This window comes from Dermacentor albipictus, chromosome 1 (genome assembly GCF_038994185.2).
Source record: "Dermacentor albipictus isolate Rhodes 1998 colony chromosome 1, USDA_Dalb.pri_finalv2, whole genome shotgun sequence".
Lineage (NCBI taxonomy): Eukaryota > Metazoa > Arthropoda > Arachnida > Ixodida > Ixodidae > Dermacentor > Dermacentor albipictus.
Window position 1 is genome coordinate 238,487,325 of NC_091821.1, and position 27,597 is coordinate 238,514,921.

Here is a 27,597-nt window from a genome sequence, read left to right on the forward strand (position 1 = left end):
GACACGTTCGTTTGGGAAGAGATCGTAACGAAGATTAGTCGAACACTAAGTATAGAAGACTGGACAGCACGGGCACTGTCCCGCAGACCTGCGTAGTCTGATCTTCCTTATATAGTTCGTACCATGAAATACGCGCTACGATGCCTTCCGTATAAAAGTCCAACTTTCCCGGCAACAAGCTCGTTTGGACAACATGTCCAATGCATTTCAAACACCGCCTATTTGCATTCAGTTATTATAGTTCAGCGAAGGCGAGCTATCGGACACGCTGAGCAACGTTTAGTTGGTTTTCACAGACGGAGCGGAATAGAGAGAGATGCACTTTCGAGGGCGTTATTGTGTAGGAACAGGAGGAGTGAAAACTACTCTTCAAGTATTCATGCAAGGACTTTTGAGCTGTTCTGACTTTTTTATATTCGTTTAATGAAAATAATATTTTTTTTATTATGCTCGGTGGTAAACAATTACTTTAATGGGTACAAGTACTCTCATTGATACATAGCAGTGCATATTAAAAACGATATACGTAGAAGAAAGGCAATCAGAACGCATCCTTTGCATTATAAGCGTGTGGTCTTCAATTTCTTGATTAATGTGTAAAAAGTACGTGTATATGACAATCATCGTGTGCCGCTGAATGTCGCGTTACAATGCACCAACAGAAACTACGGTCACTTTTGTATTCACCCCATGAAACTAACAAAACCATCAAACTCCTTCAAATTTCCTTACTGCCAACCTGAACCAACAACAACCATGTACCGTGGCATTGGACGCCAAGCGCCGGACGACGCCGGACGCATCGCTCCGGAGCTCCAGCTTCGGCGGCCAAGGTGATCGAGCACCCTGTCATCGGGCCTCCCCCCGCGCCCACCATCGCGCAATGATGGCGCACGGCACAGCTGCGGTTACCGGCTACGCCAGCGCGACCCAAAGAACTTCCGTTTCGAGACCGCTCTCGATCCTCGCGGCGCCTTAATTTCGCTTCTTGCTCTCGGGAAACATAAAGTGCGCAATTTATGCCACAAGGAAGCCAAGTGTTTGCAAAACGGGGTTTCGCGGCCTTTACGAGCACGGGGGCACATACGCAAAGGCAAAAAAGAGGAGAAAAATAAAAGGGTGGAGGGGGGGGGGATGCTGTAGGGAGCGCTGCCTCCACTTCCCGCTCGCTTACCGCGGGTCCCACTGGTGACGAGCCACTGTAAAGCTGTCAATCGAAGCCGGAAGGCCAGCGGCCGCTCGGCGGAGGGGCGGGGCGCACCTAAATCACGGCCCGCGCACGGGGTCGCCGACGAGGCCTTCTGGGAACGGCTAATGCCATTAGCACCTCTCGGGAGATTACGAGCCAGCGCGCGCGGCCGCAGTGAAAGCGCCGCCGTCGACGCTGCCGACCGCCATGCGCCGCCCACCGGACCACGTGCGTGCGGCGTGAGGGGGTAGACGCCAGCGGGAGGCCTGCACAGAGAATACCGATGAACTGGCCGCTCGGGCACGGTTGACGGAGAGAAAAAAAAGAAGGGGGGGGGGAGAAAGGAATCACAGCAAAGACGCTGCGTCTACTATATTGCATGCAGCTCATCGTCCATTTAACGCCCCCCAGAATTTATTTAGCCATCGCAGAAATCGTTTGCCGCAGAATAATTGAACGCGCCCTGCATTTCAGCCCAATCACTGAAGGGACCACGAACATCGACCACCCTCAGCTACAGCAAGCGTTTCTAATTCCTGCTGTCAGAAGTCGTCGGCACGTTTGGTCACGAATGTCGACTTTTCCAATTTGGCTAATAATGTGCTTTCTAAATGTGATTTGGCGTTCACATTTGTTCCAGCGTAATGGTCGCTATTGTTCATGATACTTTCCCATAGCTCCGTATTGAACATATGTGACCTCTTGAATGAGGCACACAATTCAACATGTGTGTGCATCAGCTTGGAAATCACATTTCTTTCGTCGGTAGTTACAGATATGCTATAGTGTAAGGCTCGAGATCAATCTCAACCGCGCGCGGTTGTCAAACCTGCATCAAAGTTTTGGTACAAGGAAATTATTACAAGCAGGCGGTTTGATTTGTCGCTTAACACTGCCATAGAAATATGCGTACTAGGCAGTAGTTTTCGCGTTTCCTTGCCTTGCAGTAATTTTGCCTTGTGCCTTGAAGTGCTTCCCAGTGTCACTAGAAATGGCGTCATGTATGCAGTGGGGAAAAAAATAAAAAGGAATTACCCTGAAATCTGAGTTCACTGTACGCAAGCGACCTTATGACGCTGGCAGAACATACCCCGCGTTCGATACATCCAATGCTTATTTCGTTATGAGGGAGCCATTTTACATGATTATCGGTCGGTACGTTTTGCGTGTTCGATATAGAGAATAATTACCTCATTTCGAATTCGTTCTATTCGGGTGTGACAGAAGTTTTACCCTCTCGTGAATTCAACACCACGTCCACCTTCGTTGCAGACTAAATACGAATAAAGAACGAAGCTGCTACGGGCGGAGAAACATACCGAGGAACATAGAGTACACTTGCAAGTTGACTTACAAGCGCTCTGAAGGCCACGGAAAAAGACCCGTTCGGCCCATATTTGGTCACGAGCTGAACAACCATTACACTAATTGAGACAGTGTCTGTTTTAGAATCACGAGGGAAGCAGCATGCCCGGATGACACAACGAACAACGTTGGTTAGGGCTTTTTCATGGCAACTGCATGTATACAATGCGGAAGCACTTTAATGCCAAGTGCCTGAGAGCCCTTTGCTGGCCGTTTGAGCGAGAAGTGAATGAAAACTCGAGTCTTACTTCTAGAGCTGGAATGTAGCGTGCTCTGTGCAGCACGATCGCGGTGCGGCAAAACACAAAACATCGAAGGCGCGCTAAGGCAACACGGCGTGTTGTCGGAGTCAGGTGCCCCGCTTGGCCCCGTGATACGTTTCCCTGTTCCCGAGGCGTGTCACAGAGCTGTAGCGGCACAAAGGCAAAGACCTCGCGCGGCGAGGATTCCGGCGCGCCGTGGGAAACAGCTGAAGGGGGTAAACGCTGCGCAGCGTCACCGCCGCGGGGAGCGGGGCGTCCCTTTGTCTTCCCGCGCCCATGGACAGGTTAAGTCTGCGTGCCCCGCAGGAGACACCTGTTCGCCGCTGGCGCGGCCTGGATGAATGATTTTTGAGACAGACGACGCAAAACTGGCGGCCCGCTTCGGCGCCGGGCGCGCTTTCCCTTCCCCGCGGCTTCCCACGCGCGGCGTGTTCGCATCTCGACTGGCGCTGATTACCGGAAACTGTCACCGATGCAGCGGCGCCGGAGACGAGAGTGACGACGATGCGATGGAACAGCGTACAACACGGCGAGAAAGGGGCGAGGCACACGCGGCGTGCCGAAATCGCGGGTCAAAAGAGGAGAAAAGGACGCGGCGTCTGCTTCGCTTGAAAAACAAAAGATTCGCCGCACCCCGAATGAACGATTTGGTGGCTTCCTGAGCGATGCTGGGGCCATTGGCCGTTCGCGTCACAAGTGGAAGCGCTGACAGGCGAGAGACTATCGTCGATGAACTCTGGGCGTGGTGGATGCGCTATGTGGAGGCGTGTTGCCAGTAGTCTTGCCGATGAGAAGCCGAGACGTCTGTCTGCCGCATGTAAACAGATTTCGGTCGGTTGATGATAGCTGATGAAGCAGGGCCACTATGTCGTATGCGTCTGACGTAACAAAAGATCAATGGGCAACGCGACGTATACATCCATTCAGGTTACCGGTATACCCCTGTTAGATGGCACACAGGCTTGGACGCTCTCCGCCTCATTTAGAGAACAGCGCGGAAACGCTTAGGTTATTTCTGCTGATCTTACTGACGTCGCTGCTAAGAAGCCCTGCTATAAACAAGCATGCTTTATTTACTTGCCATGTCGAGACACACAGTGCATATACATAAGGTAGCATCGGAGGGTGTGACTAAGGGCAATAGTTCGCCTGATAGTGCAGCAGGACCTTTAGTCAACAAACACTGTGCGGAATCAGTCAATGAATCAATCAAAGAAACCTTTATTTATCCATGACAGTTATGTGGCTAACGCATGAAGAGCTGAAAGCCGCAGCTTGACGAGACCAAGGCCCCCTACAGAGTCCGACAGCAAGTGAGCAGGTACGTACACTCCTAAACAATACATGTGCAGGAAGGAACGAACCCCCCCCCCCAACCCCCATTATAGGTAAACTTATGCACTACGAAAAGAGAAGAATGAAATGCACCAAGACAAGCTAAGTGCGTCACTGCGAGAAGTGTATAAAGCACAGAAAAGAAAACCTGTCGCAAAAGATATAAAAATAACTGAACAGGCATACTACAAACGATGCAATGACAAGCAAAAAAATATCATGAGATAATAGACATCTTCAAAGCTAATGATGTACACGAGCATAATGCAGCATCGCTGTTGTCGCTTCGCTCTTGGAAAGGAAAAAAAAAACTTGGCCTCGGCGTTGCAGCTCGCGTATGCAATTACAGGACTGCTCTGCGCTGCAGATCACGGTCAAGCGCGCACAAACAAGGACAAAGTGAGAAGTAGACAACACAAGCGCTTACTTCCAACTGATCATGTATTTACACTCGTGTATTTACAATCGTATATTTCACTAACAATCATGTGTGCTGGGAGTACCATCCAAGGGCATGTCAACCCCTGTTACCTTATCATTCATCCCATTCGAAATTGTTAAAAGAGCAATAGCTGGACAGCGCTTAGATAACGCCCTGAAGAAATCTTGTTTTCCATGGCAAGGAGTTTCAAAAGGCAAGTGACACGACTTTTGTCAGCAGGGTATCCTGACAGTGTTCTCGGTATCTATAGATGAGGGAAAGTTGAAAAAAAAATGGAAAAAAATGAAAGATGCTTTCAAGAAGAAAATAGATTCTGCACTAAAGTAATTCTATTCATGCACAATACCTCGCACCGCCTAAAAAAGATAGGAAATCGTAGCAATATCAGAGTAGTGCTTTCCGCCTCTTAGAAGCTAGGGAAACTGAGCTATGGAAATGACTAATCCTTTCCAAGAAAAGAAAGAGCCGTGCACTGTCAAACTTCGTTATCCTTTTGTAACGTGTGTGTCTGGCGTCGTATATATGAAGTTCCCTTTTCGTGTGGTACAAGCTATATCGGTCAGACGAAGGAGTCTGAATGAAAGACTTCTAGAACACAGGAGGAAGGTGGGGAATTATCGCGATGGGAAGCTTTCTGTGCATTGTCATGACTGGGGAATAAAGAACAAGAAGCCATGTAGACCCTTGTTCAACATATGTAAGATAGTAGCCAAAAATAAGAATCCGGATCTTAGGGAAATAAGATAATTGAAGCAGATTGCATTAGAAACGCGGGTGTGCTGCATGTCAGCGCACCTTCTGTTTTTCTGTCGTCCAAAGAAGCAAAGTCTCTGAGTATGGCCACCTGATGTCGGCATTTCGTTCTTGCGACGTCGTGAAGGAAAGTGTTCATGTGATGCAATTTTGTAAATACGCGATCAGTTGGAAATAAGCGCGTGTTGTCTACTGCTCACTTTGTCCTTGTTTGTGCGCGCTTGACCGTGACCTGCTATGCGTGACCAACTAGCCCAAAAGTAGGTGCTCTTGCTCTGCGTTGCGCCTTGCGTGACTGGGCTTACCGCCATGACTGGGCAAAGACACATTCAAATTGTATCATATACAAGATACCAAGGCGATAAGTATTAGAGATACCGATGCAGGATACTAGCGGATTAATTGTATACATCCGATCGATACTCGCCATTTCTATCTTAAGACACTTCGATCCATTCCCTTTTTTTCATTTTTAAGCTCCGCTGTTAGGGCAGCTGCAAATTTATAGCAGTTACCTTGCAAAGTTCTTTACTCTTGCCAACAGACCTTGTTTCTTCCAAATTTTAATGCTATAACAATTACATGGATACTGCAGGAGAATTTTCGCCTTCGCCGTGATGTGCCGCATAAAGTCCATGTGCGAAAAGATGCTGTCGCGGCCCTCGCACCGTACGCTGCGGGTGCGAGAGAAAGCGGCTAAAGGTGAGCCAAGAAGGGTGGCGGCCTGATGCGCGTCGTTTTTCCACGCGCCCAGTGTTGGAGGTCACGTGATCAGGCTCGCGCTGGGGCAGGGAGAAGGTGAGCGTGCGCCTTCCTTTAGCCGGCCATGTCGGCGCATGGCTTTTGGCGTGGCTGAGTACGAGCAGTATCTTGGAGGTCACCTGCGGCGGGTGCAAATTTTAAGGGCGAGCCGAGATGGCTGGTGGCTTCATGCGCGCTGTGTGGCCGCGCGCCTAATTTTGGAGGACGTATAACCTCAACTTTACGAAATGCGGGGAAGCGCAACGCAGCACGAAACGTTCGCTCTCCGCTGCCGGCATACTTCATCACGCGAGCGTTGTGACAGCGAGTGTTAGTAGTCATTGAACAATGTGTGTTTATATTTGCCTGTGCGCGCGGGGGACCGTGCTGGCTAATTTATTTATTAAGCGAGTGTTTACTGCAATTTATCCTCCCGATAAAACTACGAACCTTACTTCGCGTAATTGTCTAATACTTTGCTATCGCTAACAATGCTTCGCCTTTCGGGCAAAACTGCGACTTTCTTGCATTATTTCCACTTAAGAATGTTTTCGACATTCTAACAAAGTAATAAATCCCAATTCTGCAGAAGTCGATAAGGCTGGCAGTATACCTGCATCGGACCAACGCAAGTACGGTGCGCCATTAGCGTTTTCTCTATGCCGCCTACATGATCCGTATAAGGCACTGCGGTGAGGACCTGTCCTGAAGTTTGTTTTAAGTTTGTTTGAAGTGTGAAGTGAAGTTTGTTTGAAGTGTGTTTTTTGGCGCTGTCGGGGTCTCATTTCGCTGCGTGTTTACGTAGTTTCGTAATAATTTCACATCAAGTTTCAGGTTACACATTCAACATTTTGACAGATGTTGGAAGGACATAGCACTATGTTTATAAGCAAGTTCTGAAACATGAAAAAATTCGGCGGATCCTACGTTTAAACGGAAATCTGTGTTAGGCGAAGCTTTCGTTGATGTTTGTAGAAATGTTAAAGCACGTGCTATGCAAGCGTAATGCTAATCATAAAAATGTTTGTACAACATGACGCAAACATAGTGTAGCTTTAAGCCCTTCTTTATAGCCGACTTCTTAATTTTCTGTTGCCGGCTTCGTCTTCACACCTCTGTAGTTCAACTTCGCTCACTCTGGTCTCATACTGTCGACTTGACTTCTTTATGCACAGTTGGCTGCTTCTTTCGCCGACTTCTTCACTTACCTCTTGTCCTGCTTGTTTATGCGGGCAGGTACCCAATGGCGCTCTTTGGCCAGAACAGGCCCTTGCTCCAATGCAACCCAATTGAAATATACCATATACCAAGTGACCCGAATTGTCTATTGGGGACATCTATAGTGGCATTCAGTGGCACATACCGGCCCAGTCACCCATATTGTATGTTTGGGCAGAAACCCAAAGCCACATACCCAATGACCCATACCTAGATTCCTTCGTTTTCAGGTTTTATACTCATTCTAAACAGCGCCAAAAAACATACGGACAAGGAAGAGCACAGGACAGCGCTGACCATTTGCTCTTCCTTCTCCGCGTGTTTTTTGGCGCTGTTTAAAATGAATGACCCTTACCAACCAACTCGCACCCAAACCCCTCTACGTTTTTATAGTCTTGGGCGTTCGGGGGGCAAAAATTGGCTGTCATATATAAAGGGTAAAACCGGGGAGAATTTGGGGTTTTTGTTGTCTGGCAGCCCAAAGCTGGGACATTGCCGTAACTTTTACAACCAATTACCACAAGCAATGGTCTCTCTTTGGACACAAACATTCTATTTGCACAAGCAAAATTACTCACATGAATGCAAGCCCTGTATTGGAATATATCCGGGATAGGCGCACACATTCTTGTCGCCCATACGGGCGTAAGCCTGCCAAAGTACCCCCACTGGGAATGCTTGCCCGGTATTGCACTATCACCGAGATCGGCGCGCACATTCCTGAAAACCTTGACGAATAGCGTATAAAACATGAACCAAGAAAGACACACGCACATAGGACGGGCGCAAACTTCCAGCTGTATTCCAGAAGCCGTTACAGACGCTTATATATGCACAACATCAACCCGTGCCACACAAGTTTACCATAGTATCGTTTTCGTCGTGAACAAGAAAAGTTTGATAACTTGGAACTATCAATTGTCAACGCACTAAGACCAGTGAAATGGCACTTGTCGATTTGTTTTTGTTTTTGTTTTTAACGTGCGTGCGCGCTATCTGAAAAAGCCTAAGCAAAGCAAAACTGGCAAGGGGGGGTATATATGCCGATCAACAGGCCCCTTAACTAGAATTGACAGATTGTAAATAAATTTCACCATGAAATGCTTGAATGTGCAATACACAAACACCATCAACGTTTCTTTTTTTCCATCCAAGATACAAAGTTCTTTTTTTGTCAAGGACACTGATGACATGCGTCATGCAATAGGCCTCATAAACTTCCCTTTCCAGCCTATCTGCCACTTTTTTGATAATCGTGTTTTTGAACACTGGTTTACACCCGCAGTTCATGCAATGAACACCGTAATGCATCCCCCCCCCCCCCCCCCATTTTGCTGCGCACCACCAGATCATGTTCTCTTGCTCTCTCGTAGTCTGCCCCATGTAAACTTCTCCGCACGACAAAGGCATCTGGTAAACCTACCATTGAACACACTTAGTGAAAGAGCTGACATGCCGTGTTTCACAGGAATCTTTTCTTTGCGTATCATAGTACAAACACTTGCTAGATTGCGGGGAGCTGAAGACTGTTGTAATGCTGTACCTATTCGCTACCATCTTAACATTATGGGAAACCCAGTGCATGTAAGGCATCACAAGATGCCTAACACCTTCGAAGGTTTGTTTACGTCGCTCAAACACTGTAAGTTCCAGGACGATACGTTCACTTGCGCTTGTATTTCAATGCCAGCGGTAATCAACTTTTTTCCATGAGCGCTTGATCTCCGGCGCAAAACTTATTTAGAAGTTGTGGAAACATGACTTCTGTAGGGCGGAGTGGCAACACATTGTGACGATTGCCCGTCCTGTGTACTTGTTTCCTTCTTAGTCCATGTTTTTTACGCTACTCGTAAAGGTTTGCAGCACCCGCCGCGGTTGCTCAGTGCTATGGTGTTGACAGCTATTTGACAGCTTGTTTGTCAGCTATACAGGCCTTCATCTCTCGCGAGTTAAAAGTACTGACATAGCTTTCACACGGTGCACATGAATCGATACACACGCGCTCTGCATGCCGTGCCCTTCCGTACGTGCACACTTGCGAGTTTCCTGTTGTAGTGATCGACAAAAACTTGTCTCGCAGTCGCCGCAGGTCAACGAGCTTTCAGGAACAATCTTTACAGCATCGCAAAGGTCCCGATAAATGAGTGGATTGCGATGGGACAGCAACTGTGCGGCTCAGTGACGATGCTTGCTATCTGATGTCGACAGTAAGCATGCTTCAATTCGGAGTCCTCGAGATTTCGATCACCCTATATTACCGAAAGCTCCGGTGTCACCAACGTGTGTACTGCATGCTTCTGAAATCATCATAGCATTTCATGCGGCCATTTTGTGTCCTCTACAGGTCAACCGCTCTGGTATACCACCTTGACAGGGTAGCGCTACGTACAGCAGTCGAACTTCATAAAGTCAAAGAGGGTGTCGTTTCTAACATTTGATGTTCGTTAGAACTATGGGCAATATTTACAGACTAAAAAACAATTCGGCAAAACATGCACAACGTCAACTGGACCTGTAACTATGCGAGGTGTTCTCTTTCTGGCTGCACCAAATCTTTAGAAATTGCCCGTGGCACACAGCACAATTTTAACCCATAATTGAACTAAATTACTCGATGAGGCGGCTGCTACTTCTACGAGAAATCAAAATACTTCATTGAATAATAAACATAAGTAGAATAATTCTACTTTAATTACTTTATTTACGGCACGTATTTCAGTCTACGAATTGTAGCCGGTGTGTTCGCAAGATTATCAACTTGGAACGAATTCTCGGGACTACGTGAGTTTCAAGATATTAATTTCCAATGTGTCCGATGAAATGCATTGGCGTTCCAGTTACTTTCGTGCTTCAATGCATAAAACAGCGTTTTTCTTTAAAAGTAAGTGGAACAGTGCACACCTCTAAACCACTGCATTCCTCAAAACACGTTCTAAGTCGATATTCCTTGTATACTCACTAGCAGCAATGCGTAGATAGAAATATGTACCGTAAAATAATTAATTTTACATTAATTAGCATAATTATAATAATTATTCAATTAATTATTTTGATTTCTCGTATAAGTAATGGCCGCCTCATTGAGTAATTTAGATCAAGTGTTAGAATTGTGCTATCCGCCGCAGGCAATTTTCAAAATTTTGGTGCAGCTAAAAAAAAAAATACCCTGTATAGCCCTGTAATAGCCTGTATAGTACAGATTTTCTCCAACTTAGTCATTGTCGCTAGCCTCTCTATTAATGCATTACGACGGGTTGCAGCACAACGTGGCTTCAGACTCGGCCACTGCGCCGTAACTGCTCGCGTACTCGTTTTCAAATGCTTTTCTATACGCGCCTGCGAAAACAACGCACTTCTTTGAACGGCGCTTGAAAAGTTTGTAAAATCGTCCAGAAATTATTGTTTAAACAGTGAGCCTCCTCTGGCAGCTTTGGATTCTCAAAGCGTGTGCATTCGTGAAGCATTTGCGCACTAATTATTCTATAGCAAACTGAAGAGGAGCGGCAGGCATCAGTCACTCGTCTTCTTTTTCCAGACTGTGTGACAGCCCCCACACAGTCTTCCATTGTCCGTCGGTACCTCCTTCTTTTCTTTCCTCTCATCTTTCATACCGCCTTTTCCCTTCCCCACTTCAGGGTAGCCAGCCGAATATATCCTCTGGTTAACCGCCCTTTGCTCTGATCTCTTTTCTATTCCAGAATCGTCATTGTGCGGCCTTGTTGAGCGCAAGTGCGGTGCTGGCGCCCATCAAGTGTGTTGAGGACACTCTGTCAGCCCTCTCTTTGCGGCGCTGTTTCGCACTTCAAAAGCACACCGTCAAGTCTCGCTGCAGCCAACGTGGCAAACGAAAGGATACACGATAGAGGCGACGCGCGCGCTCGCGCATGCAGCAGGAACGTAACCCTGTCAGGTCGTTCCAACTGTCTGCCGTTGTAACGTGAAAATGAAGTAGTCCTGTATGGAACGGCTTGACTTCACCTCTGCTTGCAGCCTAGTCGAGTTATTCAAAGCGCGTCTTACCACAGCGCGTGCGACGGGGCCAAACCGGGCCCAGTCCCCAGTTAACCTCGGAGCCTTTCTCTCATTCTCTCTCCGCCCATTTCAATTACGGAGCTCCCACTGAAGATGTACGGCGGCTTAATACAATGTAATCCAGTGTTCCGTTTCACGTATGCAAACTAAATGGCCGGCCTAATCCCGACAGTGCTAGCCGAACGCTTTGGAAAGCGCGTCCACTTACCAAGGCCGCCGGAGAGCACGGCTGGCTCGGGCGCAGACATGATTCGTGCCATTCGTCGTGCACAATCATGACAGCACACCGGAAGGCTGGAGGCGTCCTTCCCGGTATAGCAGCGGCGCGCGGCCGGGTCCCCGCGGAGTGTCACTCGGCCCGCCGCCTCGCGCTGACACACGCTGAGGCTCGAAGAGAGCCCGGCCGAGGATCGACGGCGTCGACGCGTCCTTGTCACGCGCGCGGCCCAGCCAGTAAGTGGCCCCAGCGGCGGCGCGAAAGCGCGCAGTCAAATGAGCCGCTAGGCGCTCGTCACGGCTATTTTTTACGCCGCCGTTTAGCCATTCCGGGACCGTCGGGCGTGTTCTGCACACGGGATGCGCGTGCCCGGCCGCACCTCTGCGCGGTCATTTTGCGTACAACCGTCGCACGACAAAGGGCCGCCCTGTTCGCGACACTGTCCCGCGCCGCGGGTAGGAAGCCAGGCCTTGCTGCGCCGTGCCCTCGCTGCGCGCGAAGGAGAGTCCGGTTTCGTGTTTGCCACCACGGCTCTGGCGGGCGCGTGTCGGCCCTGTGGCTGCATTTCTCCATAAAGGAGACACGCACTAGCAGAAGAAAGAAACCTTACGATTCAGTCCCGCTAGTGGTGCAAAATTTAGTGCGCTGTTGACAATGCCACGTGCAACGCTAGAGCGTTTAAACAATGAGGATCTTCCCATGCACAGTTACGGAAATAATGTTCGTGGTATATCATAAAGTTTAAGTATGTGACGGTAACAATTATTTGTTAAAGAAGAAAGAAAAGATGGGGAAGAGAGAGAAAAAAGAGCTACGGCAGTGACGTTGACCATAAAAGCGTCCGGTGGACTACGCTGCGTTGGGGCAAAGGAAAGGGTGGTTAAAAAGATGTGAGAGAGAAAGATAGAAATGAGGGGAACGCGGTCAATGCGCCACGTGCCTGTCGTTCTCAAAAAAAAAAAATGCTAAATTGTCTGCAATGGCCGGTGGGACGACGAGCAGTGGGCGCAGTGTTCAAGTAGCTTGGACAGTCATTGTCATTGTTAATTAGGGCAAGCACCGTGGCACAAGCGGTTCTCTTCGTAGCCGCAGACATCACATGCTGCCCTGTCAACCATTCCAATTAAGGATGAATGAGCTTTCGTGAAGGCAACCCTAACCACAACCGCAACGAAAGTGATGAATCACGTCGGTGCAGACCTGGTGGAGGTATGATATTTGGCGAAGTGTTCAGATTGCGCATTTTAGTGCGTTTTATATTGTTTGTGGTATTCCTCTCGGCTATCAAGAGCGGGCGTGCCAGATGGCGAAGCTCTCTCGATGCGTAAAAAGAAAGAAATTATCTTTCACAGAGACTAAAGTTATTGTTGGTATATGCGACCGGCCCGTTGTATGGTAACAAAATCGTCCTTGTTCCCACAAGTAGCAACAAAAATCAACCACACGCTTGACGAGTTGATGAATGCATGCTCAATTCAGGGAACGGAAAACCTCATTACTCGGAAAACGTGCGTGACAGCGCGCGCAGTTGGAAGCCGAATAGGCGGCAGCGACAGAAGCGACGAAAGCGGCGACATGAAATGTGAACGGCGCGACGTCGGGCTGCGCAGAGACGCTTTCCGCTTTCTCCGCTTCGCTCTCTCTCTCTCTCGCTTGGCTGGTGTGAACGCATCCTAGGAACTACTCTGAACTCCTGGAATTCTGCAGTGTAGTTGAGGACGCATAAAAGGCCATATAGAGGAAACAACGGACTGGCCGCATACGTACCCTCAATTATGGAGATGCACGCGATATATGCACATACAGTGACACTCAATGTCGTGCGGACGACTTTCAGCGGGACAGATGTCGAGATGGTCGGATGGGTTCCTGGCGAAGTATACTTGACCATAACCACGAATGCTGCGTTATGGCAGCATTTTGGTCAGGATTAAACGCTGCTATCAATCAGCAGGGGAGCTATGACTAAGTGCCGTTCCTAACTGAAAGTTGGTGAAATAGGGCCGACCTTTGGAATATGTTCTTTTTAATTCTGCCCATTGCGTTACGCTTGTACATTACGGTAAAGTTCGAGAGATGGCCGAAGGGCCTATGTCCAAAATTCCTCAGTATGAGTCCTTGTTCGCGAAGGTAAGACGGCGTCAAGGTTACTGCCTTATCAAGTCTACAGCGAAGCTGAACCCATGACACTTACGGCATCAAAATGGCAGAGGTCCTTGACGTAAAAGGGGAGTCGAATGGCGCTTGAAATGTAGTCAGTGCAACATCAGGGATGGAACGAACACTTGCTCCCTTCTCCACTCTGAAGGACTTCGCGACTGCTGTAATGATGAGTGGAGGATCTGGCTATCCTAAATGCGCACGAAGAACGATCTCACCTATAGGTAGTTACAATCTATATCTATATCTTGTTTCTATATCTTGTCTCTAACACGTTGAAGATGACATCGTGGGCGACATTATTGGAAACTCCCCTTAACATCCAGAAACAGGGCAGCAAATAGACGCTTACAAGACTTTGGTCGGCAACGTTGTCTAATAGTTATTAGTGGTTAAACAAGTGTCAATATGCATTATGCATGATCTATCGTATTGCGCTGTATATTCAAGAGAAGCTTTCTCTGCGAGCCTTCCCGGGCTTTGCTGACCGTGGCCGCTTGGTGCTGCTGCTGTCTTGCCGGATAGCTCACACTTAAAAAAAAAAAAAATTGAATTACGTGCCCGGTGGTGGGATCGAACCGCTGTCCCTCCAGCACAGCAGACCGCTGTTTCAACCATTACGCAGCCATCGCACGTATACCTCTATCGTGCCAACGCCAAGTAGCTCTTTGAGATGATCGCCGGCTGTGTGTGCTACACTGCGTAGAACGGGTGCGCGAGAGCACATGCATGCGCGCAAGTTTGCGTTACGCCAAATGCGCAGGAGTGAAATGGGCAAATTTATAGCATTTGATTAACGGGCTTCACGAAAGCTTCGCTCCGCATAGATTCCAAGATATGCGTTGGACCTGCATATATTTTTTTTCTAGATTGTGACTTATTGCTTTCAATATTGTAAAAAAGTTTTTAGCTTTTTGCCCGTATATCGTTCTCAGGGTTCTAATTTCTATGACATTTTTTGGGGGGGTCACCATTTGCCCATAAATGAAACCCATAAGTAGTCTGGTGTCCATGCCAGCAATCCTCCTGCAGAAAGCATCAGCAGACGTCAGTCACTCTGCATGTAGACAAAAAACAAAATAACTAAATGAGTGGCGCTGTCTGAAGGTTTCACAGAGACAACGAACAGTTCTCCATACATGAAACAAAGGCTTTTGGAGATCCGAGGACTCGCATAAAGGTGTAGATTGTTGAGATGCGAGCTTATCCATGCAGCGCTGTATTTTCTTTTGCGTGCGTGCGTATCGAATGAAGCTTCTCTAACTGGACGACTAAGTCTGCACTGCATGCAGATGTCTTCAAAAGCGAATGTGCAGCGGAGTGTAAGGCACCTCCAGAGTCCTCTATAGGTCAGGTGATAACCCGTGACAACAGCCGCCTTCAAGAATTGATTTCAGCGTCGGTCGGTCGATACATCGGATGGTGCCGGATGACTTGGAGCTATAGACAGCCCGTGAGGAGGAGGTTACTTACTCGCGTTTTCATATTGAAATACCACCACACCTTTCAGGTATAGATGCGTGAAAGAAAGGTAATATCCAGGCAGCGACCTATACATTGTCCCATGACGAATGTTTTTACCAATGTTTTTGTTCAAAAGCAAAAGATACCAATCGTCTGTCACTCGCGCTCATCTTGGAGTACCCCCAGAGATAGCGGTGGACATTAATATTTCCAATGGTCACCCACAGCCTTTCTCTCATTTGCATCTCTCTCTCTCTCTCTCTCTCTCTCTCACAGCTCTGGAGTCGTAAAAATTCTAAGCAACTTCTTTCAGTTCAGTGAACTTGAGGCTGAATAAAGGCTCCCAAAATGTTGAAATAAGTTCGCTCTTCTAGACTGTTAGACACACGTACTGGTTTCCGTGATCACATGGCGCTGGTTTAACATATATGTGAAGACGCAGCGTATGAACATAATTACCGCACAGCATTTCGCGTTAGTAAAGGAGCTAAAATAATGATACCTAGACAGTCCAATGGGAGCCGATAAGTTAGGTTTACAAACGACCGTGACACGGATCTGATTCACGAAAATGTACTGTCGAAAGACGGATGTGCGATTACAGTTCTCTCACGCTCGACTGAAGAAAGACGCATTATGAACTTCTTCGAACGCTGGCTGGCCATGTCGTCCCTTAAGAGTCGCAAACGCTGGATTCAACGCGTCCAGCAGCTGTAGTGCGCTTTGCGTAAGTGGGAGTTTTCATGCTACTAAGTAAAACACGGATGACATCCATCAGAGACCACAACGTATAACGATGACCTGGCGGCCAGTTGCCGATGTCGCCAGTGGAGATGGAAACGTCTACATAATCAACGACACTCACAGCGCAGTCGCCATCTGCACCCGAATCATTGATCGTATTTTGATTGTCGACATCTGTGATCTTCATAGGCTTTAAGTGCACTGCCGCACTGCGATTCGGAATGTTTACTGCAGGCCATGACATGAGCTGGAGTTCATTCACGAAATTATTCTGAAGTATTCTCGTTTGACGGAACTGCCTCAGGACGATCTGGTAGCCACAAGCTAAGCTGTTCCTAGGTCCACGTGCATGAACAACACAAGGCATGGGCAGCGCCCTCGTGCACTCGCCGACGATGACGCCGGGGGCACTCCTTTTTTCACCAGGAGCGCACTTCTCTGCGTAAGGTTGCGCCAGAGTATTCAGCATTGGCTTTGTGAGTTTTGCACACACTCTATCTTTTGGATTTGTCGTTGCCGGCTTTGCCCGGCTCGCGAAGTTATCAAGGGGACATCCCGGCGCGTAGAGGGGCCCAGAGCGCCCACTTCCACCCAAATTCGATCTTGTTCTAGTTCTTCATTGCTTACGCGAATTATATGTGGCGAAGTCGGCTTTCCTTTACTCTCATCTAGCCTAAATGCCAAAGTATGAACAACGATTTCTAGATACTACTACTGAGATATTACTTGTGCGTGTTCCTTCTTATTTCTATTATTCGCATGTTCTTTATTTTTGCTTTTTAGGTTATAATGAGTTTCCGACGTCTCATGGAGTCAACACGATAAATAATAACCGTACGACCATACAAATAGAGAAGGGACAAAAGCTAACCGTTACAGCAGTCGCGTGTACGTGTGACAGGCAGCAAAAGCTCGCCAAAGAGAGAACGAGGCGAGACTGTGCAGATTCCGAAACAAAGGAAAATGAGCGGAAATTAAAACAAAAGTGAAGCGAACTAGCGGCACCGAGACCTCTCGCAGAAAAATAACGAAAACGCGCATGCCCCCGCAACACCACCCGGAAACCAGCGGCCGGGCTCAACGCAGTACGTTACGCCGCTATACGCGAGCCGTTGCGATGACTTGGCAGCTATAGGACGAGTGCCCGTATTCGCGATGCAGATCGTACGCTAGAGAACGCGCATCGGCCCATTGCGTCAGTGAAATGAGCCAACCACAAACAGTTCTAACGCAGGATTATTAATAATAATTATTATTCATGGAAACGTACACTAACAACACGCATACAGGGAGAGAAAGAGAAGCAGGCTATCAATTTTCTCCCAAAAGAGACACCATGACCTCTCGCTTGTACATGACAGAAAGAAAATCATCGGCGAAAATCAAAGAGACTTCGAGAAGCTTGGAGAATTCAGGCCTTGAATGGCCACCGTCCGAAAGTAAGTGCCAACGAGCTTTTCGTCTTGACAGGGAACTGCCAGCTACAGAAAAATCGCGAACCGCTTCCCGCTGCTCGAAATTTTGCACGGAAGTATTTCACCCGTACGTTACATATTCGACAATTGCTTACCGAGATAGTATTGGTCAGGCGCCGAATGTAGGTAGCACGTTGGAAAGGTCGTTTAAATGACTCGGTCACACTCAATGGGAAAGCTTTAGCCTTAGCGAAGCATAATGAAAATAACAATAATTTTAAGCGGATTGCCATCTCGTTCACGACCTTCGCGGTGCCTCCCTACAAGAACTTACAGATCTTAATAAGCACATCTGTACAGCGGGAGAAAAGTCGTGCGAACACGAAGCAACGGAGCGGCTCCTTGGGATTAATGTTGCGGGCGCATGGCGTGACATGAACGCGCGGGGCGGAGCGGGAATGGAGAGCATGCGCGGCGGCGGCGGCGGCGGCGGCGAAGCGGCGGCTTGACACGGTCTCGGATATCCGTCTCCATAACTCAGCGCCACTCCAGCTTGTGCAACGGAATCGGGATGACGTCAACGCGTGATCTCTTCCAAGTAGGACTGGGCTCCGCTGTCATTATTGAGGGGCCATCGTGCCAGATCGCCCGCGCGTCATTTACATATAAACAACTCACGCCAATCAACATCGACACTGATCCACAAGAGGCCAGTGACAGACGGCAGCGAGGAAGCGCGTCAACGTCACGGCGGCGAGCAGCCGGCGGCCCATTTCAAAACCAGCCGAAACGCGGCAGAAGAACGTCGATCGCCTGTCCGGGGAGAGGAAGGAGCGGTGTCGCTCGGCCGCGGATTCCCCGCTGCGGCTGCCCAAGGACGCCGCGGTCACGCGGCGCGGGACGCGAGATCACGACCCAAGCCCGACCTCCGGCGGCGTCCATCTGGGTCGCCCCCGGCCCGACACCTCGCCCGGCCGCGGCTCCACCACCGCCTGCCCCCCCGAGGACCAGCGGGAGGGCAGACACGCGGGTGCGCGGCATGTGCAATGCGCGCGCTGTTTCCGCGAGCCCCGATTGCATATCGCGCAGGCTGAAAACGAAAGCCAAACTGACTCTCTTTCCCATCCCCGACGCCGGAGAAACAACGTCTACATCGGGCAGCAAGAGCAGCCCGATATGGGAAGAATTCCGATGCCGTGCAAAGGAGCAAGAATCTCGACCGCTGGTGGCCGGCCGAACGGTATGCGGCAAACACTCAAAGCGGTTCGCGTATGCGTGGAAAACAAGAGTGCGGGCCGCGGACGAAATGACGCACGTGTTCGGCACTGCCGCGCGAGGCCAAGTTTCAGGTTTCGCAGTGCACGTGATGCTGCCTCCACTTTACCTCGTGTCGGGGCGGCTCGCTCTGATGTCACGTACTTACAAAAGCTGCACGGCCGTGTAATGCGTTAAGTATCGTCGGGGAAAGATGCGAGTTCTGACAAGATACAGGGATAACGCGGGCACGCGCTGCATGCCACGGCAGTCGTGAAGTGCCATGGCGAGCATAAACAGGATACTTGTGTAATAGCCCTCCGCTGACCAAATCCAACCGGACGAGTCATAAAAGCGAGCCGGACGAAAGGTCAGAAAAACGGTGTGCTGCAATTAACCTGCGCTACTGTTTTTACATGGCGTGCCGGTGAACAGCCTGGTCTTGTAATAGTTTCGCAAGTCTCACAAGAACAATTTGAAATCTAGGATGACTAAGCCAAGTATACCTGCCAACCTGTGAACTTTAATATTCGTAACAACTTGCGGGCACGAGTCTCGTGGGCTCATAGATACGTTTTGTTTTATGTAGCTTGCCCTGAGCATTCAGCTTTCGAGGGGAACAAATATACTTAATTAACGATTATTTGCTTTATGACGCAGCACACAGGCGGCACCAAACTCAATGACTGACAAGTAATAAATTCTTTTTAGATCATAGTAACTTTCTTCTTTTTTTTTTTTTTGTCAGTGCTGCTGCCTATTTCATCTGCTTCAGGAACTTGCCTGGATATATTTATTCGATGCATCTACCCCACTCGCGTCATTTTCCCGTCGGAATACTTCCAGCGGAAAGTTCTGAAACCAACGAATGAAACCTTTTCGCGAACAGAATTTATTTTTCGTAAAACTTGGCGCACAATTCGTAACGTCGTAAAAGATGCCTAAATTCGTCAACTTTTCCGAAGATTCGTGAGAGCTGGTAGGTATGAACTTATATATCATCTACTATTTTAGCTATTTAAATGTCTTTCGCAGCACAGATTTCCAGTGCTCACATAGCTAGCGCCCACTTAATACAACGTTCCTTTTACATCTAGCAGAGCAGTTGTGTCCCAGCCATATCGGCAGAAGTGGAATACGAATCCCAGACAAGCACCAGGGAGTCGAAAGAACTAGCGATCCAAGTTGTATTCCGTTCGTTGCCTCTTGGTGTGGCGTGGCTTGATTTACGCATGTATACGTTTCACAGGTTCGCGAGTGAGAGCAAAGCGTAGCGCGTGATTTGCACGCGTCGACAGTTGAAGAGTGTGACCTGAGCTTCGGGACGACAGGCAACAGTGGAAGAAGAAGAAAAAAAGATCGTAAACTCCTTAATTGCTTTTTTTTTTCCTCCCTCTCTCTTGAGCTGGGGGTAGGCGGGGTTTTAGGTCCATAGAAGCCGACACATTTTCATATGCGATCCCATTTGAAGCGAGCGCTCCCAAACTTTTGCGTTTCGGCCCACGACGCGTTGCTGAGGCCCGTAACGAGAATCGGGGCGAATTTTATCCTCGGCGCGCGTTCACGTCGCTGGACGACGCGCGCCGCTTTTGCTCGGCGGTTGACCGGTGCGCGCGTTCGAGGCTGCGGAGCGTGCGGCCGCCCGCCTCTCGGCGAGTGTCAAGAGCCGTGAAATCAATTGCGCTGCCCGTTCTGGAAGGGGCGCGGGGAGGGGTCGTGGCCCGGAGGCCGAACTGGGCCAGCGCCTGTCAGCGTGCCCCGACGTACGCTGGGGGGGTCTCTCGCCCCGCGCCCTCCGACCCCGCGGCGCTTGACCCCGGCCGCGCTGCCCTCACCGCGGTGCCGCACACCCCCGACGCCCAGCCCATTACGAGCGCGGCCTCCGTGCGCGCCGACTTCGATTCCTGCGCGCCCGGCTGCATCATGCGCTCTTGTTACCGATCGCCAGCAATTGCTGCACCGGCCTGTGAGATGCCGGGCTGGGGACTGAGTAGGTTCGGCAGCGGCGGCGAACTCAATCACAGGCCACGGGAGGAATACGTGTGCGCACCGTATGGGAAGCCACGACGCTCCATCTTCCAACCCGGAGCACATTGTGTGCCCACAAGCGTTGGGCTAGCGAAATAAAAAGTAGCGACACCTCGAGGCGTGAGCCGCAATCGCGGTGTGTGCTTTTCCGGCGGAGTCGGATGGCCCAGCCGGGAAGTATTTCTGAATTTGACCTTTGCTCCTTCATACTCGCCGTAAATGCATACCACACCACCGGTCCCCACCGCGGGTGATGCGAAAGAAACAAGGAAACAAACGAGGCTCGTTTAGTAGCATGCCTACATGCACGTTCACAACCGGACGCAGCATGAGAATAGACCGCTTCGCATCCACAATTCCACAAAGCATATACGCTTATACTATCACATTAGAATTTAGGGATACATTTCCCGGATGTGCAGTTGGCACCATCATAACCTGAACCTTGAGCAGCGCTGCGCACTTCGCCAAGGAACGTAAGAAGCAGAGAACTTTCTTTTCCTACATGTTGCCCATGAGCTTATCAAACACCATGCGGGTTCACGGAACGTTTGTGGCACAAAGGACTTTCATAACAGAAAATTCCTCCCGATACTCGATGCTTCTTATTTTCTCGCGGAGTTTTTTCTAGGTGCAAGCCTCGGCGCATGCCTGTTTCTTTTTCTTTTCTAATGCGAAGAATTCTTCAGCTATCTTCCCGGATTTTTGCGTCGTCGGTGGTCGGTCGTCAGGGCAGCTTATGCGCCGCAGTCGATTGTTTTGGGAACATGCATTTTGATGTGGCGCCATACGTTCTCTCGCATACACCAGATGGCGCCTCCAACTTAGCATGTTTGATTAGAATGTGAAGATATCTGCCCAGTGGTTCAATTTAGGCGCCTCTGGCATCCTTTAAGCCCTTTGGGTTCAGCGAGAGCAGGTGGAAAGTAAACATGTCCGCAATAGAGATTAGTAAGACGCGATTGGAAGATTAGTGGAAGAAAATTAGGGAAACAATGGAGGCGTACAAAAACAAAGTTCACAATAGGGGTTCAGAAAGTTTGGTTATGGGAATTTATCGTGGGTTTTTTATTTCCTTTTCTTCTTTCTTGTTTAACATAGGTAGGACATTAGGCAATATAATAACAAGAGCTTGGTGGTGCAACCCACCAGCTCGTTCAAAAGGGGGCGCTCATAGCATCCATCCATCCATCCATCCATCCATCCATGTAATAGCTGTGCGTTTTAAGCCAAGTATTCAATGGGAGAAATTATTTGCCTCTCATCAGGAATTTGCGGTCGGTCGGTAGATAGGCAAGTTCCTATCTCGGGTTGCTTGGGGCCTCTTCAATAAAAACAGACACGAGTCCAATGGCGGGATTTGAGTCAGGGTCCCCCGGCGAAGTATCCCGATGACGATTGGGCCGATATGTGACACTGCACGGCCTTCGCGGTCGGCCCACTGTACATCGTGCAATAACTCCGAGATCGGCACAAATAGCGACTGGTAACGTTTCTTCTCCGGAGTACAATCAGTCGTCATGCCATCGTCGTCGGCTTGCTGCTGTCGTCACACATACGCGGTCTCTTGCCTCACTCTAGAATTACGGTATATGGCTCCCGCAAGGGACCAGAGTTGGGCATAGGTCTGCCATCTTGGAATCCATTTTTGTGCAGCGAAGCCACTCCTCGTTCGAGCAGGGGCTATTACATTTATTATACCCTCAAGACCACAAAGTTATTACAGAGGGGATACATCTCACTAGCTGGTTGCAGCACTGTGGAAGCTACACGAATTCTTAGCCTATAAGACGCCCGAATGACTCTCCAGATGTTCTCATCCGCGCCGCGTCGTCTGCTCAGCGTCTGTTTGCCTTCACGTTACATGTTCCATGGTTGGTGGATTGAGGCAAAAAGTGTTTTGGCCCCGTAACCATCAGCTGCGTTCACATGCATGCGACAGCAGGGCTTCGCCTTACCTATACGCTTTCCCTGCAGTCACCTTGCAGCCGCCTTAGCAAGTAGTACGGGCGAATGCACTTGTTCACCTGCGCCGCAGCGTCTGCTAGGCTTCTGCTTGGCGTCTACTTCGCGTTTGCTCGCTAGCGTCATCCCATGCGTACACAGAGCGCGGTAGTAAATTAATGATGCACTGAACAATTAGGCTTTTATATCTTTCCGCACCGTCAACGCATCATCAATGCCAATGCTGTGGCGCCACCTGCTAGCTAGAAACCAAACCAGTTTTACGGCTTGGTGTCGTGTCTGTAGTCCTAGCAGCGTGAAAACGAACAGCGGATCTCAATAATTACGACAAAACATACCTAATGATTTGACGTCAGCTTGACTCGATACTTAACGATGACAGATTTTGCCGCTTGTTTCTTGTTGACAGGGCGGAGAACCAGTAACAAACACGAATTCTGATCGAAACGGGTGGTCGGCGCTGTATGGGCACTGCAATGTTGCCACTGTTAGGGTGGCTTCTCTGCAGCAATTCGGAGTTCCACGTGACTGCGCTTGGCGAATGGCAACGGAGTGGCACGTGGAACACTGAGGCCGAACTCTGGCTTCTGTTGAATGCTTCGCATAGAATGCTTCGCAATAGAATGCTTCGCATAACGTAGATTCCCACAATGTGTAGGATCTGCACAACTTTCGTTTTGTTTTTTTTTTTTCGTAGGAAAGTGGGGATGCCTCCTTTTCTATGAGATTGTTTGTTCTATAGTATCACGCTCGCTGCTTGAAACTGGTGCTTGCTTCCGCATAGAGCTCGCGCTCCCCGCAGAAGCCTGTCTATTTTGCGACGAAGCAGCGAACATGATCGGGAATTACGCCGAATGGCTGCGTTTCTTTCTTCTTCCTTGCGACACGCCCAGCGCACTCACGGATGTAACGTGTACGCCATTTGGGACGACCCAACGACAAGTTGTGTGCTCTGACCCGGCTGCCGTCATTCAGAGCTCATGGCCAATAACGCCAGCCGCTGGTGTCGCCGCGCGTCGTAATCACCATCTCTCCGGCACTCAAAGGGGGGTAGGCGAATACGCGCCTGCCGCGCAGAGGTCTCTCTGCGAAGGCTGTTCGTCTAGACGGCACCGTTTCCTGCCGTGCCCGTTATACGCCACGGCGCATGCTGGCGCTCGCAATGCGCTGCCTCACACGAGCAACCGCCCCGTGTGCGCCAAGGTTCCGAATAGCGGATGATGGACGGCGTTCGAGCGGCGGCGCGCGAGACGCAGTTGCGGGGGCGCGCAGCGGCGCAGTAAGATCGGCGTCTTGAGTTTGGCCACCTTGGCCTGGGTGCAAACACCCGGTCCTCTCTCTCCCCGACGCTTCCCTTCGCAAGTCGGACGGAACGAGTGAACCAGACGGCGCTCGTGGCTCGCAGGAAACAGAAATTCGGTAGGGCATAAGAAAATGCAGACTATACATACATGGTACAACCAAGAATTGAAGAAGAGCACAAATGAATATCAAGAAACGAGAAGACTCGGGGAAACCGAGCAATTAACGACAATATGAACTGCGACAAGGCTTGGGACCGGGCTATTTGCGTGTGTGCATATATTATGTTGCTCTGCGAAAAAAAAAAAAGAAAGTTGGAAGTTACTATTTATATTGTCTTCGTACTTTCCTGTCTTTGTCGTGGTGTGCGCTGTAATTCGTAGTGACAATATGAAGCCAGGGAAAGCGTAGGTGAAATCAAGTATTTCCTGTTTCATTCAAGTGTACAGTCAACTACGAATGAAGGATCAATTTGCGGTAAGATTTACATTCATAATGAAAGAATATCTAAAAGAATATGAAAGAAAAGATGACTTGCAGCCGGCGTGAGCGAAGCCCACAACCTCCGCATGACGCGTGGGATTTTCTGTGGCTCTCCTCCCGTCTACTTCCTTGTCTACCTACTGTGTGGCTCAGTGGCTACATATCGTTGTTCTGCTGAACCCGGTTGGTTCTCCTGAAACCACTATGCAGTCTCAAGACGCGAAATCTCCCAATCAGCTTTTTTAAATTTTCCACGTGCATTTCTGCACACGTATTAGCGCACCTAGTGTTTTTATTTAGCTGCACCTTTCTTTTTTTTTTGACAGAGCAATATAAACATCGGTCACGTTATTGTCAGCATTCGAATGGACTGATTGCTATTTTCTATATATGAAGTATCTGCACAGTTATGTGTGTGATTAACGAAGCTACGTTTTTGAACTTCTTTAATGGTTGATCTGGAGTGGGTAAGCAGATGTGCCATTCCCCCCCCCCCCCTTCCCCAAACATGATCTAGCTTATCGAAGGAAGTTTCATTAAAAGAGATCCTGAAAGAGCTCCATGAACTAATACTTCCCATTTGAAGAGTCTCTGAAAGTGAAACTGACGCTCAAAAAGAACGCCTATATGACGTAGTGTTCCTGTATATGCTCCCGCAGGGAGCAGAGTTGCGCATACCTTTTCCGGCGCCGCTCGCACCGCTATTCGCCGAGCGCTATCACGTGGTGCAAATTGTCGTCAAATGTTGAACTTCACCGCTGCGAAGCCAACTTTACGGGCGCGCCGCCGACTCGTTTCCGTCAGTGCCAGCGGACCGTCGAGCGTGCGTTGCACCGATTGGCTCCGGGTTGCAGGTACGTTATTCGACGATATTAAGTTAATGACTTTGGCGAAGTGGTACGAAACCCATCATTTTGACACTTGTATTCCAGTATGACGGGGTACAGCGCACCAAACTGCGCAAATTGCACGGAAGGTGGCAAAGCCTTTTACACGAAGCCGGCCGGCTCCGAAAAGGACAGGATATGCGAGGTGCGTTCGCCTTGTTTACAGAGGTGAGTTTGGCTTGTTTACACTAAAGCAGCATTTATCTCGAGGAACACTCCTTTACACGCCGAAATGCGTACGCCTGGCATGAGAGGTTGTTCACTTGTGCAAGTTTTGGTGTATGTGAGCAGCGGAACACGGACGCGGGACAAAGAATGGACGACATGTCTGTGTCGCGCTGCACATATACGCCAAGAATGTTAACTTACGAACTCGCCCAATTCGCTGTGTTGCCTGTACGATTGTTCTTAATGTGCGGCTCTAGAGCACTGTGTTCAAAACACAGTAAATACTAGCAGATACAATTTGCCCGCTGCACCCTGGCTTTTCTCTACTCTGTCTCTTTTAAAATTTTTTGTCGGCGTTCTGATTTTTCATATGAGGTCGATTGATGTACTCGTGTTCATTGTTTTGTAGTAAGCGAAAACATCGTGCGCTCCCGCTGATGAGACAGCTGTGATATCTTCAGCATTTACCTTGATGAAATGAGCGCTACGAAGACGCGGACGAAAGAACAAGTGCTCATTTCATCAAGTATGCATAACCAACTCACCCACATCAAGCTTCTGCTACTTCAGCATTTACCGCCCGCATTGTGTTGCTGCTTGTTCGATCAGCCTTAGTCGACCTGAGGAACGTGAAACTTTGTACGTCTAATAATCGCTGTGTTATAGTAAATTAACCTGAGTAGTCTGAAGAGATAAAGAAAAATTTGTTGTCATATTACAATCTGCAATGTGTGAATAGTTACTTTGCAAGTTTGCCATCTTATATGTGACTAGTGCAATAAAGATAACCTGTTGTTAATCTTAATAACTTGTTGCCTTTCTAGTAGCTTCGAATTCTGCCCCCCAAGGCTCCAAGAACCAGCACTCATCCCCTGATGCCACCAGCCATTGCTCATCCATTCCCTCGTACGAAATAAATTTGATCTAGAAGCTCATGCGTCGCGGATATTTTTCCACTTGCAGATTTGCTGCTAAGAAGCAGCTGATAAGTTTGCGGTATGAATATTAAAAATAAGCTTTGCATATGTGAACATTTGAAATGCGTTTAAATCTACGTGTCCGTACCACATATATTGAAAACGTGCTGCAGCTGTGAACGACGGTTAGTGATGAATGACGGTCACGGTTAGCGGTCACTGACATAACTGCAAGCACGATAGTTCTCTTGGTGACGATCATTATTCTTCTGGTTTCGGCAGCCAAAATGTGCTCACATAATTGTCCACCACACGTGTGTGAAGTTTTCTTTAAACACCCTTTAAAACACTTCTTGCCTTCCGGCCTCCGCAAGAAAACTTCATATGCATGCTGAAAAACATTGCACCGCTTTTTGTTGCAAGGCAATGCGCGTTTGCACGCAAACTTTTGAGCTGTTCGAGCCACGGGCGTAGTCAGGATATTATTTCGAGTGGGGTCCTATTCCTTACATGTACGTTCGTGCGTGTGTTTGTATATGTGCGTGCATATATGTACATACAAACTAAAAATTTCAAGGGTTCGCACCTCTCCGGCTAAGCGAATCATTCGAGCGTAGCCTGCATTAAAAAAGTGTCATCTCGCTCAGCGCTTGCGAGCAATTGTCGCATGTAGCTCGCGACCAGCAGACAAAAAAAGCAAATGGAACACCGCGCGGTATCTGCCTCCTGCGCGCGCGAGGAGTTGCTTCGCTGCAGAGCTGGAACACAACGGTGGACCTATGCGCAACTCTGCTCTCTGCAAGAGCATATAGAGGGACACTATATATGACGTATATGACGTTGACCTCAGCGCCCCCTGCCTTTCGTCACGTTACCATCCTCACCAATGGCATGGCCCCACGATCCGGTGCTTTCCAGCCAGCCCGCTTACGTTTCATTTTGCACTTACTTTTTTTCGACACCAAGCCGTTTTTTTTTTCATTGATATGAATAATAGGAGAGGTTGGCGCCTTTATGGCGGCACCGGCTACTCCTTGTCGCTTAGCAAAGGAAACAAATATCCACAAAAAAGCAGAATATTGACAAAACCTATGGCACTCAGTAGAACACAAGATGAATAAAATCTATGCAGTCCAACAGTACATGAATCGCGAAGTTTTGTGCACGAGTTCAGCACATAAGCATCTATAAAGTCAGATATTTTGGATAGCCAAAACACACAACACATGCACTTACACTGCAAGCACAGAGCACG

General features: G+C 48.9%; 1 protein-coding gene and 1 long non-coding RNA gene across 2 annotated transcripts in view; one reads left to right on the forward strand and one right to left on the reverse strand.

Moving 5' to 3' along the window:
* The window catches only part of LOC135901221 (uncharacterized), a 196,869-nt gene that overhangs the window by 29,441 nt on the left and 139,831 nt on the right, over positions 1-27,597 (reverse strand). Inside the window, exon 6 of the mRNA XM_070521933.1 lies at positions 1,175-1,455. Within this exon, the coding sequence (XP_070378034.1) occupies positions 1,175-1,455 (281 nt within the window). The remainder of the gene's footprint in view (positions 1-1,174; positions 1,456-27,597) is intronic.
* Positions 25,122-26,348, forward strand: LOC135901270 (uncharacterized). Its single transcript, XR_010564070.1, has 3 exons — positions 25,122-25,224; positions 25,303-25,425; positions 26,253-26,348. It is a non-coding gene; the product is annotated as an uncharacterized lncRNA (long non-coding RNA).